This window comes from Triturus cristatus, chromosome 5_2, assembly GCF_964204655.1.
Source record: "Triturus cristatus chromosome 5_2, aTriCri1.1, whole genome shotgun sequence".
NCBI lineage: Eukaryota > Metazoa > Chordata > Amphibia > Caudata > Salamandridae > Triturus > Triturus cristatus.
The window spans coordinates 1,021,760,345-1,021,785,260 of NC_140588.1; the positions used below are offsets into that span (position 1 = coordinate 1,021,760,345).

Genomic DNA, 24,916 nt, shown 5'->3' on the forward strand with positions numbered 1-24,916 from the left:
TACAAAGTTAGTAAGGCAAATATCACCTTCTGTGTAGGGGCAGAGCACGTGCACTGGGGGGCTCGAGAGCATGTTCACAGTTCCCACAGTCTCATTCGAGAGTAAAAACAATCTAAAGAAGAGGTGAGGACCTGGACTTCAATGATTTCAATAACTGTATCAATGCATGGGAGAGTTTACCTGACTGTGTGTGTGTCTCTTAAAATGCATGCACAACACATGTAAAAAGGAATACACCTTTAGTCATGCAAATGCAGTTGTATGACTGTAAGTACTTAGCAAAAAAGGATCTGATAATAAAAGTGAACACACGATGATGAAATATGAGTGAACATCAATTGTGTTTTAAAATGTATCATCAAAGAGAGCAAACCTCCTCTGTTAAAATGTTAGTAATCCACAGAGGATTTCACCCATCTCCCGGTTCACACAGCTCACAGCTTTCTTTGTTGTGTAGTGTGTAAGTGTAGCACAACTGCAAACTGAAGATATGTGGAGGTGAATTGTGCTGAAATGAAGTCCCATGATTGGTCCATGTGTTGCTCTTCGGTTTTGCCTCATTCAGGGGCTGGGAGGTGCAAGTCCAGCTGGCTGGTGACATCCCAATACTATCCCTGATGGGCTCTAGATGCTGGAGCTGAGCCATACATATTAAAATCCTGCAGACATGTTGTAAGTGAAATCTAAATCCTGCTATTGTGTGATCAGTCGCAATCCAATAAAAATTCATTCCCAATCATTTAGATTCACAATCTAGAAGGAAATGCCACAGAAAAAACTCCATGATATTGATGTAAATGCAAGTGTTCAGGAAAGCAGGTGTGAAAACACAAGTGACAATGTTCACTTTCTTTTTCAGATTTTTATATGAAACATCAAATAATTTCTTCAATCAATAACTTTGTTCGATACTTTTCAGCAACATAAAAAGCATACTACTAAATAGATAAAAAGCTTACGTTTTAAAATGTCTCTGCGACATTTAACATTTTTAAGCTTTTTATCTATTTTGTTGTATTTTATGTTACTGAAAAGTATCGAATAAAGTTATTGAATGATTGATTGAAATAATTTCTTAAATCGATCACAAATGGCTGGCCTCGAAGAAAGTACATAGTTCTGAGCTGATGATTGCCCCAGCCCTAGGGACATACCAACATCTCTGATATGGTTTGATTTAACAGCTACGTTTGACACCGCAAACCATACTATAATGCTTGAGAATATCTCGATTCAAGATGCAGTCTGAACATATTTTGAAGACTTCTTATCAAATCGATTTTTTCCAGTTAAAGTAGCTCCACTGGCTCAGTTGATGAAGTCACTTGGCTCAAGCCTTTCCTTATGTGCAGAGGACACACACATAGCAGCTGGCTTCCAAGAGGGTGACCCTAAAGCTGCATCTAATCTGTGCCTTTGTCTGAAGAAAGTGTAGTGTTGGATACATTTTAACCATCTGTAGCTTAAATTATGCAAAATGAGATGCTACTTCTTAAACCCATGACACTACTCCCACCTACCTTCTGGCCGGGTAGCTTAGAAATGTTTCCTTCATTGGTGCCAACAGGTAAAAGCCTGGATGTACAGGTCAAGTACTAACTGTGACTAAAACTTGCCTAGTCCAACTGCATTCACTAAAACAAGTGCTCCATCTATTTACTTCATCTCAAAAGATCACTGCTTTAAATGCATTTGTGTCACCTTGCATGGATTACTGCAACTTTACCCACCCGGATATATCAGTATATCTTATTGAAAAACTACAGCAGTTCAGAATGTTCCAGCAAGATTGGCCACAGGTGCACAACTGCATTGATTGCCAATAATGTTCAAATCACGCTGTTTGGTTCATAGAATGGTACATCAATAAAATATTTCACCTCTCTGTTCACGTTTCAAACTATATTGTCCCACACGTACTTTAAGATCACTTTCATTTGAACCTTACAGTGCTGAAAGTTGAATGAACCACAATTGGTGGTAGAGCCTTTTCGGTAATTGCAGCCCATAAGTGCAACTTGGTCCTGGACGCACTTAAAAGTGAGCCAGGTTGTTATAAATGGGGTCTATAGTTGACAGAGATATGCACCCTGTCCAAGTAGGGAGCCTCACTCTAGTCAGGGTAAGTAAGTTACACACTAAGAATAATCCGTGCTCACCAGCCCTTGGTAGCTTGACAAAGAGCAATCAGGCGTATCCCCAGAGGCAATGTGTAAAGTATTTATACGCACACAGTAATACAGTGAAAACACCACAAAAGTACCCAAAACCAGTTTGGAAAAATTGTCAATACTTATTTGAGTAAAACAAGACCAAAACGACGCAAATCCAATATACACAAATCAAGGTATGAATTTTTAAAGATTAAATAAAGTATAGCACTTGGAAAACAATAGCTCCAACTGGTGCTTAACCTGTGCGAATCCACAAGTTCAGTTTTACCTCAGTGGAGTGAGGACCAGCATCAGGAGTCACGCAGAGCCCAGTACTGTACCTTCAATGCATTGGAAATCAAAGACAATGCAAGACGCAGGGGAGGTGAGGCAATGCGATGCAGGTGCAGCGCCGCTTCTTTAGCGCTATGCAGGTCATTGGCGTGTCAGCGCTCGGAGACAGTGCGTTGCACAAAGAATGTGAGGCGTCACTGAAGCAAGTGAGGCATCAGTTCCTGGAGGTGGTGCAGAGTCGTGGAGTCACTGACGCCCTCAGAATATGCGAAGCACAGGGGAGGTAATGAGGCAGCTGCAGGTGCAATACCTCTGTTCCTAACTACTGTGGGGTGTTGATGACGAAGCCGGTGCCCAAAGACACCACATTGCGCATGGGAGCAGATGCATCGCTGTCGGCGAGGTGTCGGTTCTGATGGCGATGCTGCGTCGGTGAGGTATCAGTGGTCAAGCCACGAGGCTTGTATTCCGCTGCACTGCTGCGGCAGCGCAGGTGATGCATTGGAGCAGTGCGTCACGGATTTCAGTGATGCGATGCTCGCGACTCATACAGTGGCAATTTTTCAGAGGCACGGGGGCATCATTAAAGCCTGCATTGTAAGTTGCAGTCTTTTTGTTAAGCAGGGATCACAGCTTCAGTGCAGGCAGCAACACATTGTTAGAATTGGCAGAGACCCCACAGTTCCAAAGTGATGCTCTGCGTCAATGCGTTGGTTTCTTCTTTGTAGCACCAAAAACTCACTTCCAGGGGCCCAGGAACTAGATTTGGCACCACTTGGCAGGTAGGGCTGTCAGCAAAGGAGCCCCCCAGGTGCTGTAGGTGAAGTCTTTGCTGACTCTGAAACTTCCAACAAGAAGCAAGCTCAACTCAAGTCCTTGGAGAAACTTTAGAAAGCAGGATGTAGAGAGCAAAGCCCAGTCCTCTAACTCCCAGGACAGAAGCAGCAGGGCAACACAGCTAAGCAAACAGCAAAGTGGTAGCCCTTCCTGGCAGCCCAACTGCTCTTCTTTCTGGCACAATGCCCTAAGTCCAGAAGTGTTCTGAGTACATTGTCTCAGAGGTCCAGTACTTATACCCATTGTAGCCTTTGAAGTAGGGAGACTTCAAAGAAAGGTCTTTGAAGTGCACAGGACCCTGCCCTTCCTTGCCCTAGCTCATGACACACTACAGGGGGGTGAAGACTATTTTGTGTGGGGACTGGGACAGCCCTATTCAGGTGTCAGTGTCATCTCCTCCCACCACTCTAGCTCAGGAAGGCTCACCAGCATGGTGGCCATCATGGTATGCTTGGCATACCTCAGCTCCCTTTGTGTGGCTGTCTAGAATGAATGCACAAAAGCCAAACTATCTCCCTGACCCAGGCATGTATTCTAGGGCAGGCAGAGGCACAGAAAGGTAAGAAAATGCCAACATTTCCGTAAAGTGGCGTTTTCAGGCCTGCAATTTTAAAAACAACTTCACTAAAAGATGTATTTTAAATTGTGAGTCCAGAGACACCAAACTCCAATCTTCTCTCTGCTCCAAATCGTAAGATACACTTGTAAGATGTTACAAGGCAGCTCCAGTGCTAACCTTTGGGAGAAATAGGCTTTACTGTAGTGAAAAATGAATTTAGCGGTTTTCACTACCAAGACATGTAAAACACACAAGTACATGTCCTACCTTTTAAATACACTGAACCCTGCCCATGGGCCTACCTACGGCCTATCTTAGGGGTATCACACATGTCATAAAAGGGAAGGTTTGGGTCTGGCAAGTGGGTGCACTTGCCAGGTCGAAATGGCAGTTTAAAACTTCACACACAGACTCTGCAGTGGCAGGTCTGAGACAGGTTTACAGGGCTACTCATATGGGTGGTACAATCAGTTCTGCAGGCCATCAGTAGCATTTGATTTGCAGGCCTTGGGTACACATGCTGTACTGCTCTAGGGACTTACTAGTAACTCAAATATACCAGTCATGGAGAAACCAATTATTCGTAGATTATAGACACAAAGTACTTGCACTTTAGCACTGGCCAGGAGTTGTAAAGTGTCCAGAGTCCTAAAGCTAACAAAAATGAAATTCAGCACACAGTCAAAAGAGTGGGCCAGAAGCAAAAAAACAGGGGAAACCACTCCAAAAGATGCCAGGTCTAACACAAACCATCTGAAATTCAGGAAAAATGTGAAGACATGGCTTTTACCCCTGGCCTAACCAGGAGAACTAGTATGCAGCAGAAATGAACTGGTTTATGACATGTTTTTAGCACCATGATTGCCGCGGTGAGACGTGAGATGGGCTCTCTACAACAAACAGACATAAACAGAGTCACCAATGTAATTCATTGAGCCGGTAAAAATGCTTTTCATTTTGCTTCTAGCAAAGACGAGAGACCACTAATGACCTATTGAATTGCACACATTGATTTAGACGTATTGATGACATCTGCTTAACCTTAAACCGGTCAGAAATATGATTTCCAGGAATGTTAAAGGAGAATAAATGCTTCATTCCCAGAAACACAACACAAGCTTCTCCCAAGGAACAAGAGCAGTGCTTTCACTGCAGTGTGAGTCACTGCTTCACACAGCAGCAGAGAACACTCAGGCTGGTGTGGCAGGGGGGTTCAGCCATGCACTCACTGAACCGATTCACGAACATTGTTAGGTCGCTCTTTATCGCTGTTTAAGACAAACCTGAACAAGCTGACAGTCAGTCCAGAGTCGGTACCAGCGTCAGATTGGTAATGCGGGCACTCGGGCAATGCCCGAGGGGCTGGCGCTGAGTTCCAAATGTTGGCTGTTTTTTGGAGCAGTCTGGGGGGCAGATTTGGGAGGTGTTGCTGTTGTTTCGATTCAGCCAGCGGCCCAGTGGGTGTCTGAGTGGCCTTTCTGGAGGTAGATGGGCGCTCATTACCTCCCGTTTAGCAACAGGCAAGGGTGTCACTTTCTTTCTCTGGCAGGGCTGTCCCATTAATGTATGCATATTCAGCAGGGCAGGGGGCCTGAGCAGAAGCGGCCTCACTTGTTTTCAGTCACCAGTGTAAACGAATCCGTGCATTTTTTTATCCACCTCCCCTTTAAAAAAAAAAGAAAAAAAATTCGCCGAAGTAGCGTTTTGAGGAAGGCCAATATGCAAATATGGGCCACTTTTTTTTTGCGTGCCCGGGCCGATTTTGAATCCCAATCCAACCCTGGTCAGTACCTTTCTGGTGGCGCCATGAACAAATTGCTGCAGCTCTTAAGTATTTATATAACAAAAAGATTTTCGAGGGCACTTCGCAGATTTGTATTAGGTTTTTGTTTCGACCACAAAACATATGCGCAATTACTGTCAAACAATACACAGTTTGTTTCCAAAACCGCAGAATTATTCACAGTAGCTGCCTCTAGACCATCTGGGGTTGGTAGACAATAGGCAACACGTTTCAGTAACTCTCAATAACTGCCAGCCTGTGTTTTGCAAGTGTTATTCTTTTCTAGACGCTCACAATTGTCACGATCGTCCAATATTACATTTTTCATTCGATACGTCTGTTTAACTCTTGTTGGTCGTGATAACCCGTCTCCTCCTTTCGTTAAACACTTTCCTAATTAAAAACACTTCTCGGCTGACTTGTTTTGCTTTGCGTGAGCCTTTATCTGGTAGAAGTACAGTTCGAAAAGCTTACTGTACTTTAGAATAAAGATATAATTCGCCAATGTAACATGAAAGCCAACAAGCCATCTGGAAATCTTGAGGTAGCCTCTAACGCTAGACAGACCTTTAGCATAACAGGCACATTTGTAGCGCTCACATTCACACTGGAGTGCTCTATTGGCGCTATTGGTGTTTTGAAGTTACTCATTTTATTAGCCTTGGAAGATCGAAAGCCTTAGCAAAGCCCCATATGTCACTGCAGTGGATGCATTAGCCCACTGAGATATCACACACCATTTTTAATGCTAGTGTATGCTGGAAGGCCGCACACATGCCCTAAATAGGTCTTCACTCATCCCTGGCTGAAGATGTAGGTGGATTTGAACAGGCAGGAAGTAGGGATGGGGAAGTAGAGTCCACCCCAGCTTCAGGGTCCCGAGGCCACGTGGACGGCTGGTAGCTGAGGGCTTGTGACACACAGATGCCTAAGCTGAGAATAACGAGAGTGTAGGACCTCAGGTGAAGAGGGAGGAGTACATACGTCTGTGTGTAGATTACAGTGAGGATGATGGGTGAGGGAGGCCTTCGGCTTCGCCAGAATAGCTTCCACCCTGTCCCTCCCTCAGTGGGACCAGATGTGAACCTGGCGATGGGTGAGAACCTGGGCTATGACAGGACCTTCACAACCCGAAGTGTGTCCTATATTAATGCACGCAGAACTAATGCGCACATTCCTGGTCTACACACACACACACACACACACACACACACACGCACGCACGCGCACACACACACACTCTGTCTGTCTGTCTGTGTGTGTGTCTCTCTCTCTCTCTCTACGGGCATATTTACTGGAATTGTGGTGCAGGGCAGCAGAGCAAGTTGCCTTGCCGCGCTGCCCTCCGTCACAGGGAAAGGGCAGGAATACAGCCTACTTTTCCAATATGGTGCATTCCTGTCCGTTCCCTCTGCACTGGCTCAGTTTCAGCAGTCTAGCGCCAACACAAGCACCCTTGCACTATGGTGCAAGTCTTCCCGTGTTGAAGGTAGGATTGTTTTTGTGCAGGAAGGGTCACCTTCCTGCACAAAAACTATTTATAAAGGTGTTTTCCTTTTTCTATGTGCGCTACAGAATGCAGCACACATAGAACGAGGAACAAACCTGGGGAGGCGTAAGATTTTGGCACCTACCCAGATTTACAACTCCTTGTAAATCTGGGAGTGCATCAAAAGCCATGAGAGTTGCATAAGAACATCCACAGCAACACCCATGGACCGCCTCCCTTGGGCAGAGTAAGGCAACGCAGCGATTTGCTCTGCCTTGCATTAGTCGATATTTGTGAAGCCATTCAGAGGTTTGCATCGTGCATGTACCACGTTGTGGGGTGCAAGCATTCTGAAACCAAAGCCCCCATAAATATGCCTCTATCTATCAGGCTCACACAGACTATCTCTTCCTTTCTTTCTCACACACACATAGACACGCATGCATGCACATACACTTTCTCTCACACATTCGCTCTCTAGGTTTGCATCGTGCATGTACCACGTTGTGTGGTGGAAGCATTCTGAAACCAAAGCCCCCATAAATATGCCTCTATCTATCAGGCTCACACAGACTATCTCTTCCTTTCTTTCTCACACACATAGACACGCATGCATGCACATACACTTTCTCTCACACATTCGCTCTCTAGGTTTGCATCGTGCATGTACCACGTTGTGTGGTGCAAGCATTCTGAAACCACAGCCCCCATAAATATGCCTCTATCTATCAGGCTCACCCAGACTATCTCTTCCTTTCTTTCTCACACACATAGACACGCATGCATGCACATACACTTTCTCTCACACATTCGCTCTCTAGGTTTGCATCGTGCATGTACCACGTTGTGTGGTGCAAGCATTCTGAAACCACAGCCCCCATAAATATGCCTCTATCTATCAGGCTCACCCAGACTATCTCTTACTTTCTTTCTCACACACATAGACACGCATGCATGCACATACACTTTCTCTCACACATTCGCTCTCTAGGTTTGCATCGTGCATGTACCACGTTGTGTGGTGCAAGCATTCTGAAACCACAGCCCCCATAAATATGCCTCTATCTATCAGGCTCACCCAGACTATCTCTTCCTTTCTTTCTCACACACACAGACACGCATGCGTGCACATACACTTTCTCTCACACATCCGCTCTCTATCTGATATACTGGTGAATAACCCGGATGGATTAATAACGTTTAATTAGAATAGCAAAGAGCCAGTAGCCAGGACTATGGTGGTTGAAGCCAGGGGATTGTGGATGGGATGAAACATTCCCATAAAAAGAATGCATTTGTAAGGATCACTCGCCACTAAACGCAAAGCTTTCTAACATATGACTTCTACCATACCAGGCTCGTGCATTCATCAGTTAGCAAAAGAGTTCAGCAACAAAATACTTCAATGGAAATGTGAGAGCCCAGTGATTGCTCAAAGCCGGGTTTGCCAAGGCTCAGTGTAGACTCATGCAGGGGCCGGTGTCGGAAGGGCGAGCTTTGTGGGCAAATCCTTCCTTTCTAATTACAAACGCCTCGAAATATTTTCTATGCCACTTTGCAAGTTTCATTTAATGTATATGCTCTATGGGATGTTTAATATACATTTTCTCATGTGGTGTTCATTGTTGTGGCATTGATGTGTGACCTAGATGTGGGTGCATTGTGCCTTAGAACAGTATTTCCATTTCCAGGGCAGTCCACCATAGTTCGGGGTGCATTTTGTGATTTGTCGCCATTTTTCAATTACACGAATTACCTTTTACATTCTGTAATCACCCTCCCACTTATATGTATGCAAATGTCGATCTTGTTTCTTTAACAAGTCGCAGGGGAGCTGCTAGCCTCCCTCTAAAATATTCATGAACATTAAACTGGAGTAAAACGAGAATTATTGGTCGCGCATTCAGGATACATTTGAGGAAACCCCGGGCAAAGGCGCAGGAGAACTTTGCAAAACTTTGTGAAGGTCATTAAAGACAGCAGACGAAAATCCGAGGCCCAGGGCTCGTCGAATGTTCTGTAGAACACACATTTGCGAGTCCTAATTTGCACACATTAGCTTCAATCACTGTTTATAAATATTTAAACCGAGCACTTATTGTAGAAAGTCATGTTTTCCAATGGCAAAACTCTGAGTCATATTTAAAAGGCCTCCTGGTTGTTGTGTAAAGACATTATGAAGTACCGATCATCTGTATGTTTATGGGTTTCTGTTGATGGTTGTCCCACAGGTCCGTTTCGTCAGCAGCACCTGGGTGTTTGGGAAGCTCATGTGTCACCTGAGCCGCTTCGCGCAGTACTGCTCGGTCCACGTCTCGGTGCTGACTCTGGTCGCCATCGCTCTGGATCGACACCAGGTAACAAGAGTGATCTGAACGTAGATCTATTGAGGCTGAAACATGTCAAGTGTACTCGTCTTCGGGATGATTGGTGTGACCTGCAAGTTAGGGGGTGTCCAAAGAAAGCTGAAGTATGTACTTGTACTCATACATACATAACTACATACATACATACATGCATACATGCAAGTACATATATACTAATGTATGTATGTACTTGGGCTCAATGGTGGGATATTCACCTCGTAGATAATTGAATATCCTGAGAGATTAGAGTCTGATATATCAATCTATTAGATATTTATATGAATAGTTTTCCAAAACTAAACTGGACATGCGACCCATAAACAAACATATTGTACTTGTACCTGAAATGTAGAGGACGTGGCAGCTCCTAATAGAAAATTCCCATGGGGATATTGTTGCAGAATCAAATAGAACTCAGAATTACTCTTTCCTTTACAAAGCAGAGGATTTTTCGTTACCAACTCATTCTAAGTCAAACTCCCAGGGGGTCCTTTAGAGTTCGGCCAAGTGAGGGTCCTGCGGTAAACAGGTGGAGCTCTCTTCCTGCTAAATGTGAGGTTCCCTGCCTCGACTAGAGTTGAGGGACCCACCGGATTCTCAAGGTGAAGGCTCAGCTGGCTTCAACATTAGAGACACCTGACCCAGAGCAGAGTGCCACCCAACATAGGCCACCAGCTCACATTGACAGTCATCTTGGTTCATGTAAGCCAGACCATCATCACTGATTTCTTTCTTGGATGGGATCACCATGTCAAGCATGGCAGTCCTACACAGGAAACAAACACATGTATCTCACATGAAAAGAGACAAGTCCCCGTGCATTAGGGACATTTGTATGTGTTTTGGTGAATGAAAGGCAATTTGTAATGCGCAAGACAATAACCCACAGGTATCAAGGCGCCTAACAGAAAAGATCAGAAAATGATCAGAGAAGGAGACAGGAAACCTTACATGTAGGCTTGCCGAAAGAGAAGGGTTTTTAGAGCAGAGCGAAAGTGCTGTAAGGACGGGAGAGATCTCAGGTCCAGGGGAAGGTCATTCCACCACTTAGGAGCCAGAGTGGAAAAGGCTCTACCACCCCATTTGGCTCTTCGCACACGGGGGGCAGTCAGACGCAGTTTCCCAGAGGAACGCAAGTTCCTTCCGGGAATATAGTGGGAGATGATGGACCCAATTCCTGTGTCGCTATTTTTGGCAATGGCTCTGTAGGTCATGCATAGAACTTTGAACCGGATTCGGTGTTCTACCGGCAGCCAATGCAGCGTTTTTCTGGCTGCAGTGGCCGAAGAGCGTCTGGGGGTATCCAGAACAAATCTGGCTATGGCGTTTTGGACTACCTGTAAGCGCTGCAGCTGGCCTTTATTAAGCCCAGCATACAGTGCATTACAGTAGTCCAAGCGCGATCCGATGAGCGCAACAGCTATTTGTTTTCTTGCCTGCAGGGAGAGATAATTCCTGATCCTTCGTATAGTGTGAATCAGACCCCAGCAGGTGGAAACAGTTCTGCTCACCTGGCTGCCTAAGTCGAGGGCAGGATCTATCAGCACCCCGAGGTTCTTGGCAGATGTTGTAGGGGAAGGGCATGTCCCTAGTGAGTCAGGCCACCAATTGGCTGACCAGATGTTTTCTTTCCCCCCGAACACCATCACCTCAGTCTTCTCCCCATTCAGTTTTAGAGAGTTCTGAATCATCCAATGACCAACCGCCTCCATACAAGATCTAAACCTGGAGGCGATTAGTTCATCTGAATGGGGAAGAGAGACGAGGATTTGGGTGTCGTCTGCATAAGAGACTACCTCCATCCCGAAAGATCTTATTAGTTTGGCTAGTGGGGTAACATAGATATTAAAAAGGGTTGGGCTAAGTGCTGACCCTTGAGGGACCCCACATAGCACAGATCGGGATGGAGATAGGAACTCCCCCTGCTTGACTCTTTGTTCCCTCCCTGTGAGGAACGAGGTCAAAAGATCCAGAGCTGCGTTCTTCACCCCCACCTCCCTCAGTCGAGATGTAAGGACTGAGGGGGAGAGGGTATCGAAAGCCGCAGTTAAATCGAGCAGGACCAGGAGAGAGGTCTGGCCCTCATCTACTGTCGTGCGGATTTTATCGAGCACGATGGTGAGGGCTGACTCGGTGCTGAATTCTCTCCTAAATCCATGCTGGGAGGGATCTAGGCATTCCGAGCCTTCCACAAAAACAGCGAGATGCCTGTTAAGATGAGTCTCAAGCATCTTCGCTGGGGCAGGGAGCAGAGAGATAGGCCGGTAGTTTTTTAAGACGCCCGGGTCCAAGGAGGCCTTTTTCAACAGGGGTTTTACTACCGCCTTCTTCCATTCTATAGGGAAAATACCGTCTCTAATGGCTAGATTCCTTACCTCTAGCAGAGGAGGTAAGAGGGTATCCCTACACTGCTTGATGACTTTCAGTGGGCAGGTATCCAAAGGGGAACCAGACTTGGTCTTAGTTAGCAATAGCTCCAGATCTTGTAAGACCAACGGGGGAAAAGAGTCCAGGGTGCTTGAGGGGGAGATTTCTGTGATGGTTAAACTCATCTCTACCCCAGGTGTAGATGCACTGAGACCAGCTCTTTGTTCCTCGAGGGCCAAGTGGATATCCTCAATTTTAGTGTGGAAGAAGGAGGCAATCTTATCACATAGAACCTGCGAAGGAATAACAGGATCGGGGGCTTGCAGTTTGACCAAGGAATCAACAGTTTTAAAGAGCTCCTTCGGGGAGGAGAGCGAGGAGGTCACGGTAACAAAGTAATCTTGTTTAGCTTGCAAGATTTTAGCTTTATATTTTTTAACGAGGAGTTTATGAGCTTCCTTGTTCTTGAGGTCCCAGCTAGTATGCCAAAGCCTCTCCTTTCTCCTCACTTCTTGCCTAAGGAGCCTGAGGGAGTCAGAGAACCAGGGGGCAGATGGTCTCTTTCTGGCTCGGCGCCGAGATTGTACTGGGGCCAATTTATCCAAGGCCTCGGTGGTGACCTTTTCGAAGCGAGCGACTGCAGTCTGTACGTTATCTAGGCCGGAGATAGTAAGGCTAGCAGCCCAGGGCTTAAAAGAGTCGCTGTTGATATTCCTGAAGTTTCTGGCAGTCTCCATTAGGTGGTTCCCTTTTTTACCGGAGTCTATCCTATGATATTTCAAAAGAAAAGGGACCGCCAGATGATCGGACCAGGATAGATGAATCGGGTCCTTAGTGGTCAGATGAGGATCATTGGAAAAGATACCATCCAAAGTGTGTCCTGCCCGATGTGTGGCTCCGAAAACACGTTGCGTGAGCCCACAAGATTCAAGGGCCTCCGTAAGACAGGAGGTATCAGAAAGGTCAAGCCGTTCTAGGTGGTAATTAAAATCACCCATGATAGAAAGGTTGTCTCGGCCAAAATAAGGTTCAAGGGACTGAAGGAAATTGTGCGTAAAGTGGGTCCTCGAGCCGGGAGGTCGATAAACTAAGATACCATTGAAGAAGGGGCGTTGCGCTTACTTTATTGTAAAATAAAGTGCTTGAAAACTATCAGGAAAATCGGGAATAGGGACGATATGACATTGTAGGTGATCTTTAAAAAGGATCGCTATCCCCCCTCCCACTCGTCCCTGTCTATCGAGTCTGGCCAGGCAGTACCCTTCAGGGACCGCCTCGATTAGGTCAGGGTCGGATGAGTCCTTGGCCCATGTTTCGGTCACAAACACTAGGGTGGGTGCTCTATCCAAAACCATCTCCTTGAACATAACCCTGTTCTTGACAAGGGAGCGGGCATTAACCAAGATGCCCTCTATTCCTACTGAGTGAGGACTAGATATGACGGGGTGTTCCACGAGAGGATGGGTGGGGGCGGAGTTACGAGGACTAAGCGTGGAAAGACATCCACATCGCAATGGGAGGAGAAAGTCATCAGGTTCATAAGAGTGTGAGCAGCGTTTTGTGTGAGGTTTAAGGGCCAGCATTTGGCTGAAAGAGTAGCTGCAAGGGGGGGAGGACATTTTGCCAGAGTCCAGGGGCCAGCCGTCCAGCGCGTCCTCAGCGCGGACGAGCGCAGACGGGCAGGACTCTGGCTGGACTCAGGCGCGATGAAGGCGCCCCGCTGCGCGTCACCGCTGCGCGACCGAAGGAAGGCTCAAGTAGGCTCAGAAGGGCGAGATCTCGTGAGATTGCGCGAGAGTGCCCCAGCCCAATGCAAGATGGCGCTCAAAATAGTAGCCCCCGAAACCCCGTGATCCCGGACCCGCCAAAGGCGGTGTAGATGGTCCCCAGGGGGGGTTTAAAGTGCAAGGATAAGGCCAGGAAGGTCAGCGTTGATAAAAACAGGGTGAAAATCACCTAAATAAACAAAATACAAAACGGGAATCTTAAAATTGTAGAAAGCAGCCGAAAAGCGCAGCTAGCGGCTAGCACAGTCGATGTAGGGTCACCTTCTCCAGGCTGACCTGCCGTCACTCGCAGCCTCAAGTAGGCTCAGAAGGGCGAGATCTCGCGAGATTGCGCGAGAGTGCCCCAGCCCAATGCAAGATGGCGCTCAAAATAGTAGCCCCCGAAACCCCGTGATCCCGGACCCGCCAAAGGCGGTGTAGATGGTCCCCAGGGGGGGTTTAAAGTGCAAGGATAAGGCCAGGAAGGTCAGCGTTGATAAAAACAGGGTGAAAATCACCTAAATAAACAAAATACAAAACGGGAATCTTAAAATTGTGGAAAGCAGCCGAAAAGCGCAGCTAGCGGCTAGCACAGTCGATGTAGGGTCACCTTCTCCAGGCTGACCTGCCGTCACTCGCAGCCTCAAGTAGGCTCAGAAGGGCGAGATCTCGCGAGATTGCGCGAGAGTGCCCCAGCCCAATGCAAGATAGCGCTCAAAATAGTAGCCCCCGAAACCCCGTGATCCCGGACCCGCCAAAGGCGGTGTAGATGGTCCCCAGGGGGGGTTTAAAGTGCAAGGATAAGGCCAGGAAGGTCAGCGTTGATAAAAACAGGGTGAAAATCACCTAAATAAACAAAATACAAAACGGGAATCTTAAAATTGTAGAAAGCAGCCGAAAAGCGCAGCTAGCGGCTAGCACAGTCGATGTAGGGGATGTAGTCGATGTGGTGGAATGAAACCTCCACTTTAGGGGTATCATTCTGCAGAACAAACAAGAATACTGAGTCTACCACATTAACATGAGGTCCCCCTCGGTATTCAGCCATACCTAAAGTGTAACATCTGCACAAATGGGTGTGCTTTAGGCACAGCGATCCATGCCGAGCAGACAGGGATCTCTCACTAAAGAGAGAGTCCTCCACCAGAAAGGTGAAGGCGAGGATCCTGCCAACTTGGCAGGCTGGTGACGCTTCCATCAAACTATCAATGAGCCTCAGAGATTTCATTGATTAAATAACTGTGTTTTTTTCCTTCTCAATATTTTGAAGGCTCTTTTTAGAAAAAAAAAACCAGCCAGCAAAGGCTCAATCGAGGGGATAATTTAGATATGACCTACCCAAGAATTGCTAATATTGAGATTTTGAATAAGGTATGTCCAGGGTGGCCTGGAGCCACATGGGAAACAAGTCTTCGTCCAAGCTGAAAATCGCACCTGGTCGTCCTGGTAGCAAATTCTCATGGTGCATGAGTTGCATCAAAACAATAAATATACCTGACTAGTGAGGGGACTCATCTTGCACGGAGCATGGTGGACTGAGGCACACCTCTTGGACCAAAGAATTCTGCAAGGTAAAACACCATTAATGTAGAACACTACAGAAGCGTAATCAGTGTAGTTATTCACAGAAAATGCCCACACCTTACTCTAAGGCCACTATTCAATATATATATATATATCACCTACTGGCGGTCGCCAGTAGGCAGTTATAGTTAGGACCTTGTTTCCATTCTAAAAGCATTTTATTTTTTTCCCAATAACTTTGCCACCGGTTGACGAATCTTTGCGAAATTTTTAAAACTAGTGGGACACTCCGGTCAGCTCCTATCTTGAAAGTTTCGGGGTGATTTGGCAAGCGGGGGCCGAGAAAGAAGGGGGGTCCCAAAACGTGTTTTCTTCATGTTAATTTCCATAGGAAACTTTAGACACGGCTACAGCCCGGACATGCTAAACGGAATTACACCAAATTTGGCAAAAAGGTAGCCCTTGGTTCAGAAAGAGACCTTTTAAATGGTGTAAATCCATTCAGTAGTTCCTGAGAAATTCAAAAAATAGAGGTCGGAAAAACAATTTCCCATAGGAAACTTTAGACACAACAAAAATGTAGCCCTTGGTTCAGAAAGAGACCTTTTTTTAAAATGTTGTAAATCCGTTCAGTAGTTGCTGAGAAAATTCAAAAATAAAAGTTTCGATATTTAGAGGCGCGGTAGATCCGCGCACTCTCCCGATCACGAGCTTCATTCTAATTGGCTGTCAACACTCAAAACCAGGAAGTGTTGTCAGCCATCTTGTGCCTCGGTAACAGAGGCACAAGAAAACATGGAAAACTAACGCAAAAAACAAGAAAAGGAGGCAGGGTAGAAACACCCTGGCCCCCTAGGCCTGCTCAGGGGGTCCCACAAGGACCCCCAGGGCCCACAAAAGCATTTTTAATAAAATAAATTGACCAAATTTGTGCTGGGTGTGCGAATCCGGCCGGAAAAAAAAATTAAGCGCGGGCTCCCGCACTTCATTATTATTTAGCCCCCGGGTGGGCCAAGTCCCAGAGGCATGGGGTAATCTAATTGTGGGGGACCCATGGGACCCTTGCAGTCCCGGGGACCGCCACCCCCGGGGCTTGTTTTTTTAATGTTAGGGGGCCTCCAAGGCCCCCCCAATCCCCGAAGGCCGCCACCACCCGGGGCTTGTTTTTTTAATGTAAATAACCTGTGTGGGGGGGCTCAAGCCTCCCACATGCCCCGGGGACCACGACCTCCCCAGGGCTTTGCCTATGGTGGGATGGGGGCTGTGGGACCCCCCTCCTGGAGCCTGTGATGGCCCTGGGCCAACTCCTGCAGTGTCCCGGGGTGCCCACCCCCGGGACACTGCTGTTTGTTATGGCAGGGTGGGAGCCTTGCGGCTCCTGCCCAGCCATAGCAACCTGTGGTTTGGGTTTTAGAAGAGAGAGCAGGAAACCTGCTCTCTCTTCCAAAATCCAAACCAAATTGCTTTTCCACACGGGGAGCAGCATGTCAGCAGCTCCGTATGTGGAAAAGCAATGCCAGCTCCCGCAGCACGTGGGGAGCAGGCAGGGACCATGCGGGAATTGGGGCTCGCCCCAAGGTCCCCAACGAGAGGCCAGGCCCCGGGGGATGGGGTCCCCGGGGCCAGAAGTGGCCAGGGAGGGGGGCCACATGTCCCCCCTCCACATAATAAAAGATATTTAAAAAGAAAAATCTTGCAAAGGCCACCACCGGGGGATGGGGGCCATAAATGGCATGAGGAGGGGGGCACGCAGCCCCCCTCCAAATCATAAAAAAAAAAAATACTGGCCATGCCCCGGGGGATGGGGTCCCTGGGGCCAAATATGGCCTTGGGAGGGGGGCTATGTGGCCCTCTCCATTTTTAAAAAAACAAAAAATTAAGGGGTCAGGCCCTGGGGGATGGGGTCCCCAGGGCCCATAAAATAGAAAAGGAAGGGGGAGCCACACAGCCTCCCTTCTTAAAAAAGAAAAAAAAAGACGCGATCGTGCGGGTGGCTCCGCCCCTCCCAGCAACACTCTGCAAACTTGCCCTGTGGCGCGTTTTAAGTTAAGAAATTAATTCCCCTTCAATACTGGGGGTGCCTGGGGGCCAACTAGCCCACCAGGTATCTCCAGTAAGCACCACAGGCCTGCGTTGCAGAGATGTGGTCCAGGCCATGCCCCTTTTTACATCTCTCTGCAACGCAGCTGTGTGGCTCTTACTGGAGATACCTCATAGACTAGTTGGACCCCTGGGACCCTCAGGATTGAAGGGGACTTTATCCCCCAACTTAAAACGCGCCACAGGGTGCGTTTGCACAGTGGTGACGGGATGGGGCTGGGCCTGAGCTGACATGTGTGCAAACACGCCCTGTGGCACATTTAAAGTTGGGGAATTAAATCCCTTTCAATCCTGAGGGCACCTGAAGGCCAACTAGCCCACCAGGTGCTTCCAGTAAACCCCACACAGCTGCGTTGCAGAGAGGTGGTCCAGGCCATGTCCCTTTTGACACCTTTCTGCAACACAGCTCTGTGGCGATTACTGGAGGTACCTGGTGGGCTAGTTGGACCCCAAGCTCCCTCAGGATTCAAGGGAACTTAATCCCCCAACTTACAATGTGCTAGGGGGCGCGTTTGCAGAGTGGTGGAGAAAGGTGGCATGGCCTTTGTCTACCTCTCACCAATCCCACTGCGTTGGGCTTACTGGAGGTAAAAGGTAGGCTAGTTGACCCCTAAAGGACCCCCAGAAGTGAAGGGGACTTCAATCCCCATCCTAGAGCATGCCAGGGAGCACGTTTGTAGAGTGCGTGGCAAAGTGGGCATGGCCTGGTACGAGTACTTACCAGTGCTGCTGTGTGGGACTGACTGGAAGTAATAGTTTGGGAAGTTGGCTCCCAAGGATGTCCTTGGGGGCCAAATACCCCTCTTGTTACCTCCAGTAAGTCCCACACAGTGGGATTGCTAAAATGTCTTCGGAGGCCATGGCCCCCTTTCTCTATCACTCTGCAAATGTGCCTCGTGGCAGACTACGGGATGGGGGATGAAGTCCAATTTAGTCCTGAGGGAGTTTGGGGGACCAGAATCCCTCATGGTACCTCCTGTAAGTCCTATGCAACAGAATTCCTGAGTGTTGGTTGGACGCCCAGCACCCTTTCTCCACCACTCTGCAAATGCAACTACTAGTTAAAGTAGCATATTTGTGCACCTCTGATTTAGAGGTAGTTTTAATCCCCCTGCCCTATTATGTACTAGGGCCTTACAGAGGAGGTCATGTTAATCACTCCTCAGTCACTCCATAAGCTCCGGCCACCACCTTGTGGGGCCAGTGTCACACTCAATCTTCAGGATGATGTTGGTTTGCACCGTTGCATTTATTGTAACTTTGCAACGCTTACTAATACTCACAATATTATGCCTAATCCAGCTGACGGCGCATGCCACACCGCTTTCGGCGGTAAGGATGTCTTTCCTTCTCCGGCTGTCCTACGCACAGGCACAATACCTGCTCTGAGTAGGACAGCGGAGCAGACTTCACTGAAGACGTTTAAGGGCATTCTTTTAAACGTGCGTTCAGTGGCCAAGCCTTCTCTTTCGCTCTTATGACTTGTATGGAATCCTGTACGGATTCAGACTCGTATTCCATTTTGGGTGATTTTAATTTCCATTCGGAATCTACCACTTGTCCTGATACGAACAGCCTCCGTGATGTTATGGCAGCCTTTGGCCTTCATCAGCTAGTGTCCGCACCAACACACGAAGGGGGCCATACTCTCGACGGGCTGTTCTCTAACCACCCAGATATTAGTTATTGCAGGGCCGATTCGCTTCCTTGGACTGACCACTTTGAGGTCGCGGCCAGGCTTGCTGGTATGAAACCCCCTCAAACACCAGTTAAGGTCGTAGTTCAGCGGTGGTCTAAAATCCCTAGCACTGACCTAATGGCTGCCCTTGATCATCTCCCCCCTATTTTAAATGTAGATAATGAGGTGGCCGCGGCACAATTTAACAACTGGATCATGGCTGCAATCAACCGTGTTGCCCCCACACAGACAGCCACTCTTAACAGGCGTCCGGCGGGTGCCCCATGGTACAGCCCTGATCTCAAACACTTAAAAGTTCAATGTAGACGGTTTGAGCGCCGCTGGAGACAGGACTATACCAGGGCTAGTAAAGATCTCTATAACATCGCCCTTCATAAAGAACTCTTCAAATTCGTATCTCATCTGACCAAACCTCAGCAGGGCTGCCTATTTCGCCCCGACCAGGGACTTTGCAATCAGTTGGCCTCCTTCTTTTAAGATAAAGTTCAAACTATATATGATGATTTGTTGAATCTTGCAATCCCAGCTCCTGGTCAAGTTATTTCCCCCCAACTTACTCCGTCACTCGAGACTAGGCACGGTGGTTTCTCTAGTTTTGGCTCCCTGACTGTTGAGGCTGTAACAGATCTGTTAAAAATCACTAAGTCAGGGTCTGTCTCTGACCCCTGTCCCCCCGTCAGTCTTGCATCCAGTTGCAGATAAGATCAGCCTCATTCTTACACCTCTAATTAACCAAGTTCTCGTCTCAGGGACCTGTCCCATTGCGTGGAAGACGGCGACTGTCAGACCAATCCTGAAGAAGGCTTCGCTTGATCCCTCTGAGCTCAAAAACTATCGACCAATCTCGGGTCTGCCTTTCGTTGCCAAGATCATGGAAAAGCATATGAGCACCATGCTTGCGGAATTTTTATACCGCAACTGTTTACTTGACCCGGCTCAGCATAGTTTCCGTTCTAATCACTTATTGTTATTGTTAACTTCGGTTTATATAGCACCAACTCACCTACAGGTCTCTAGGCGCTCAAGACCGATGACAAACAGCTATGATTCAAAGCGTAAGAGAGGCAGAGAAAGGCCTACAATGCAGCTATTTAAATGGGCCAAATGCCTCCCTAAATAAAAGCGTTTTTAGCAGCTTCCTAAAACGCAGGAGATTTACTTCTCTCCGAAGCGGTTCTGGTAGTTTGTTCCATATCTGTGGAGCCAAAACCGAAAAGGATCTCCCTCCTTTGGTTGCTAACTTATATTGAGGGCAGACCAATAGCTGGGAATCAGAAGACCTAAGAATTTGTTTGGGCTTATAGACCTCCAAGCGTTCTTTAATATAGGCGGGGGCTTGCCCATAAATTGCCTTATGGGCCGTGCATAAGCTCTTGAACTCCGCTCTCTGCTCAATAGGGGGCCAATGTAGCTTAAGCAGTAGAGGAGAGGCATGGGTTCTTCTAGGTAGCCTGAAAATTAGTCGCGCCGCATAATTCAGGACAACCTGCAATCTATTGGTCAAGGTTTTAGGCAGACCTAAGTAGAGAGCGTTCCCATAATCCAACCTCGAAATGATTGTAGCAGAGACAACCATACGGAGCATGGAAAGAGAAAGGAGGGGAGCTAACTTACGCAGCTGTCTGATCAAGCCGGTACACATCCCTACTACGGAGGAAATCTGACTGGCCATTGACAACTCATTGTCAATCTTGATACCAAGGCTTTTTACTTTATCACGTGGTATCGCTGTGGGACCTAATTCCTGGGGCCAATACAGGTCACTCCAGGGTGAGACTACGGTCGAAACCACCAAAACCTCCGTTTTTTCCGGGTTTATTTTCAACAGGTTTGCAGTCATCCAGCCAACCGTATGTCTAAGGATGTTCTGGGCATTGGTTTGCGCCAAAGCCGTATTATCAATACTCAGTAGCAACTGGGTGTCATCAGCGTAATTAAACACACGACAACCCATGTTCACTAGAGAGTCAATCAACGGTTGCAGGTAGAGGTTAAACAATAGTGGGGATAATGCAGAGCCCTGAGGGACTCCGCACTCCAGAATACCTACATCGGAGATACAGTCCCCCAGTTGAATCCTCTGCGTCCTGCCCGTCAAAAAAGATTGAAGCCATTGATGGACCAAGCCCCTTATCCCAAAAGTGGCCAATCTGTCCAGTAGCAGGGAATGGCTGACAGTATCGAACGCCGCCGATAGGTCTAAAAGTATCAGGGCGCTCAGTTTCTTACTGTCAGCCATGCCTCTAAGCTCATCCAGCACCGAGAGCATCACCAACTCGGTGCTGTGGTGTGCACAAAACCCTGCCTGACGCTCCTGGAGTAGATGGTGTGACTCCAGGAATAAGGAAAGGGACTTCAGCACATGTTGCTCCAAAACCTTGGACAGAAAAGGCAGTTGGGATATCGGCCTATAGTTTTTAAAAATAGCCGGGTCGGCTCCTGGCTTCTTTAACAAAGGCTTAACTCGTGCCTCCTTGAGACTCGATGGTAAATGGCCAGTCTCCATTGAGCTATTAAGAAAGGAGATGATATGATCTTGTAGAATAGGACGCGCCAGATGAAAAACCCTGGGGGTACACGGGTCCGCCGGGGAACCTGACTTGGTTCTACTCATGAGCTGCTCAAGACTTAGAGAGTCTATCTCAGGGAACCTTGAAATAGAGGCTTCCGAGGGGATTTGAACTTCCTGTGACGGAAGCGGGCCATTCAAGGTACTATTCTCAATCTCAGAAATAATAGTCTCCACCTTCTCCAGAAAAAAACGTTGAAAAGTATCAACCTTTATTGTGGTTTCAGTCGTTTCTGGTTTTTTACTCAACTCTGTTAAGATTTTAAACGTTTCTTTCTGAATATTCTCGGCCTGATTTATGCGGCTTTCGTAAAATTCTGCTTTTGTTGCCATAATCAACTTTTTTTATGAGTTGAGTGAGATTTTATACTGTTCCCGGTCTATACCATCTTTTGTTCTCCTCCAGTTCCTTTCTAGATGGCGGAGCTTCTTTTTGTGGTCCCTCAGAAGCGGGGTGAACCATGGAGCCCCTTTTCCTACTCCTTTTGCTTTTTGTCGTTTCTCGGGTGCTATCTGGTCAATCGCCTGACTCAAATTCCGCATTATGTCCCTATAGTCCTGATCTAAATCCCCACTAGAGGCCAATGATTGGGCATAATCAGGAAGAATACTGGTCAAAGATTGTGAATCAACTTTTATTCACTGACGAACTTTTTTCAGTTTTAGTGGTTTTTGGGCCGGATAACCAACAGTGGGGATCTCACAATTCACCAAATGATGATTTGACCAGATACAAGGTAAAATGTCCACAAGGTTTACCTTTGGGTCTGAGGTCCAAATAAGATCAAGGGTATGCCCCTTAATATGTGTGGGGACATCTACAAGCTGTTCAATGCCAAGTGAAGACATAATATTCTCCAGGTGTCGAGTTGCCGGATCTTTATGGGCTTTATCCCAATGCATGTTAAAGTCCCCAGTTACCACAATTTTTTGGTATCTTGTGCGAAAATCAGACATAATAGGGGCAAATAAATCGTTAAATGCTGAGGTAGAATTTGGAGGACGGTAAACTGTAAGAATCACAAGGCATGAATTATTCAGAGTAATCTTCACTCCAAGTATGTCGGATAGATCTACGGTCTCAGCCGCTATTTTGACGACCTATAGGTATTTTTTATACAAGATTGCTACCCCCCCACCCCGAGCGTTGTCGGCACGATTGTGCCATGCCGCATCGTATTCATTGGGAAGGGCGGCTATAATGTCAGGCAAGGAATTATCGCCCAACCATGTCTCCGTAAGAGTTAAAACATCAATGTCCTCATCCTGAAGAAGAGTGAAGATTTCAAGATGATGCTTATGAAGCGACGTTGTGTTCAGGCTGGTTAGCTTCAGAGAAGGCGGGTCAGTCCCAGACCTCCCTCTGGGAGGTCGAAGGATATTCATATCCTCTAGCTTAGTCATGATAGTGAGACCTAGCTTCTGCCTACCAATATCTAAATAATGTAGATCTCTAGAAGAGAATACCTGTCGCGGACCAGGAGACCAAGCCCCTGAGCCCGGCCGAGCGTGGACGGGCGCAGACGGGCTGAACTCAGGCAGAGATCCGGCGAGCCCGCTGCGCGTGCCCGCTGCACGTGCCCGCTGCGCGTGCCCGCTGCGCGTCAGCATGACCGGCTCAAATAGAGGTCTAGCGTCCTTCTGACGACTAGACCGTCAACAAAGATAGCGCCGCCAGGCGTCCTTCTCTCCCCCCAATATGTCCGCCGTAGGTAGTGGAGATGGAAAAGGGACCCGCTAAAGGAGCGGTGAGTGTTTCAATAATTATAGTGCAAGTAAGAGGGCCAGCGATTTAAAACCAGGGGAACAAGAAAGCAAATAAAATAAAATACCAAAAACGGGAATCGTTAAAAATACAAGCCGAAAATTGCACTATTGCCGTTCTAAGCGCAGAACGCTATGCGATCACACTGCAGGTCTGGTCAAGAATTGCCACTAGATTTACCCGGCTTAAATAGAGGTCTAGCGTCCTTCTGACAACTAGACCGTCAACAAAGATAGCGCCGCCAGGCGTCCTTCTCTCCCCCCAATATGTCCGCCGTAGGTAGTGGAGATGGAAAAGGGACCCGCTAAAGGAGCGGTGAGTGTTCCAATAATTATAGTGCAAGTAAGAGGGCCAACGATTTAAAACCAGGGGAACAAGAAAGCAAATAAAATAAAATACCAAAAACGGGAATCGTTAAAAATACAAGCCGAAAATTGCACTATTGCCGTTCTAAGTGCAGCGCGCTATGCGATCACACTGCAGGTCAGGTCAAGAATTCCCACTAGATTTACCCGGCTTAAATAGAGGTCTAGCGTCCTTCTGACGACTAGACCGTCAACAAAGCTAGCGCCGCCAGGCGTCCTTCTCTCCCCCCAATATGTCCGCCGTAGGTAGTGGAGATGGAAAAGGGACCCGCTAAAGGAGCGGTGAGTGTTCCAATAATTATAGTGCAAGTAAGAGGGCCAGCGATTTAAAACCAGGGGAACAAGAAAGCAAATAAAATAAAATACCAAAAACGGGAATCGTTAAAAATACAAGCCGAAAATTGCACTATTGCCGTTCTCAGCACAGCGCGCTATGCGATCACACTGCAGGTCAGGTCAAGAATTGCCACTAGATTTACCCGGCTTAAATAGAGGTCTAGCGTCCTTCTGACGACTAGACCGTCAACAAAGCTAGCGCCGCCAGGCGTCCTTCTCTCCCCCCAATATGTCCGCCGTAGGTAGTGGAGATGGAAAAGGGACCCGCTAAAGGAGCGGTGAGTGTTCCAATAATTATAGTGCAAGTAAGAGGGCCAGCGATTTAAAACCAGGGGAACAAGAAAGCAAATAAAATAAAATACCAAAAACGGGAATCGTTAAAAATACAAGCCGAAAATTGCACTATTGCCATTCTAAGCGCAGCGCGCTATGCGGTCACACTGCCGGTCAGGTCCGAGTCTGCTCTTATTGCAGCAGCGGAGGGGATCCAGATGGCAGTCGACGGAGGTGGGAGAGCTATTTTAGTCCTCCTCGATCTGTTGCCTGCCTTCGACACCGTTAACCATACGGTCTTAGTGCAGTGACTAAAGGAGGCAGGCATTAGTCACCGAGCCCTGGTCCTTCTTTCTTCTTTTTTTGCAGGACAGACAGCAATCTCTTAATTGGAAGGGCCTAAAATCAGATAATTTTAATCTGACCTGTGGCGTTCCGCAAGGCTCTGCTCTATCCCCTGCCCTGTTTAATCTCTACGTGAGACCTCCGGCCGCCGTTGTGAGGAAGCATGGCTTCTCTTTCTTCTCCTATGAGAACGACTCGCAACTGGTCATCTCGTTATCAGGTACACCAGAGTTAACAGCGGGGTGGTTCCATATGTGTCTTATGGCTTGGATGTCGCTGAGCTTTTTAAAGATTAATACGGAGAAAACTGAAGTTATGGAATTCGG

At 47.4% G+C, this 24,916-nt stretch overlaps 1 protein-coding gene across 1 annotated transcript in view; it reads left to right on the forward strand.

Annotated features, from left to right (window-relative positions):
- Window positions 1-24,916, forward strand: part of LOC146829606 (G protein-coupled receptor 83-like) — a 125,917-nt gene that overhangs the window by 31,185 nt on the left and 69,816 nt on the right. Inside the window, exon 2 of the mRNA XM_085606703.1 lies at window positions 9,347-9,472. Within this exon, the coding sequence (XP_085462829.1) occupies window positions 9,347-9,472 (126 nt within the window). The remainder of the gene's footprint in view (window positions 1-9,346; window positions 9,473-24,916) is intronic.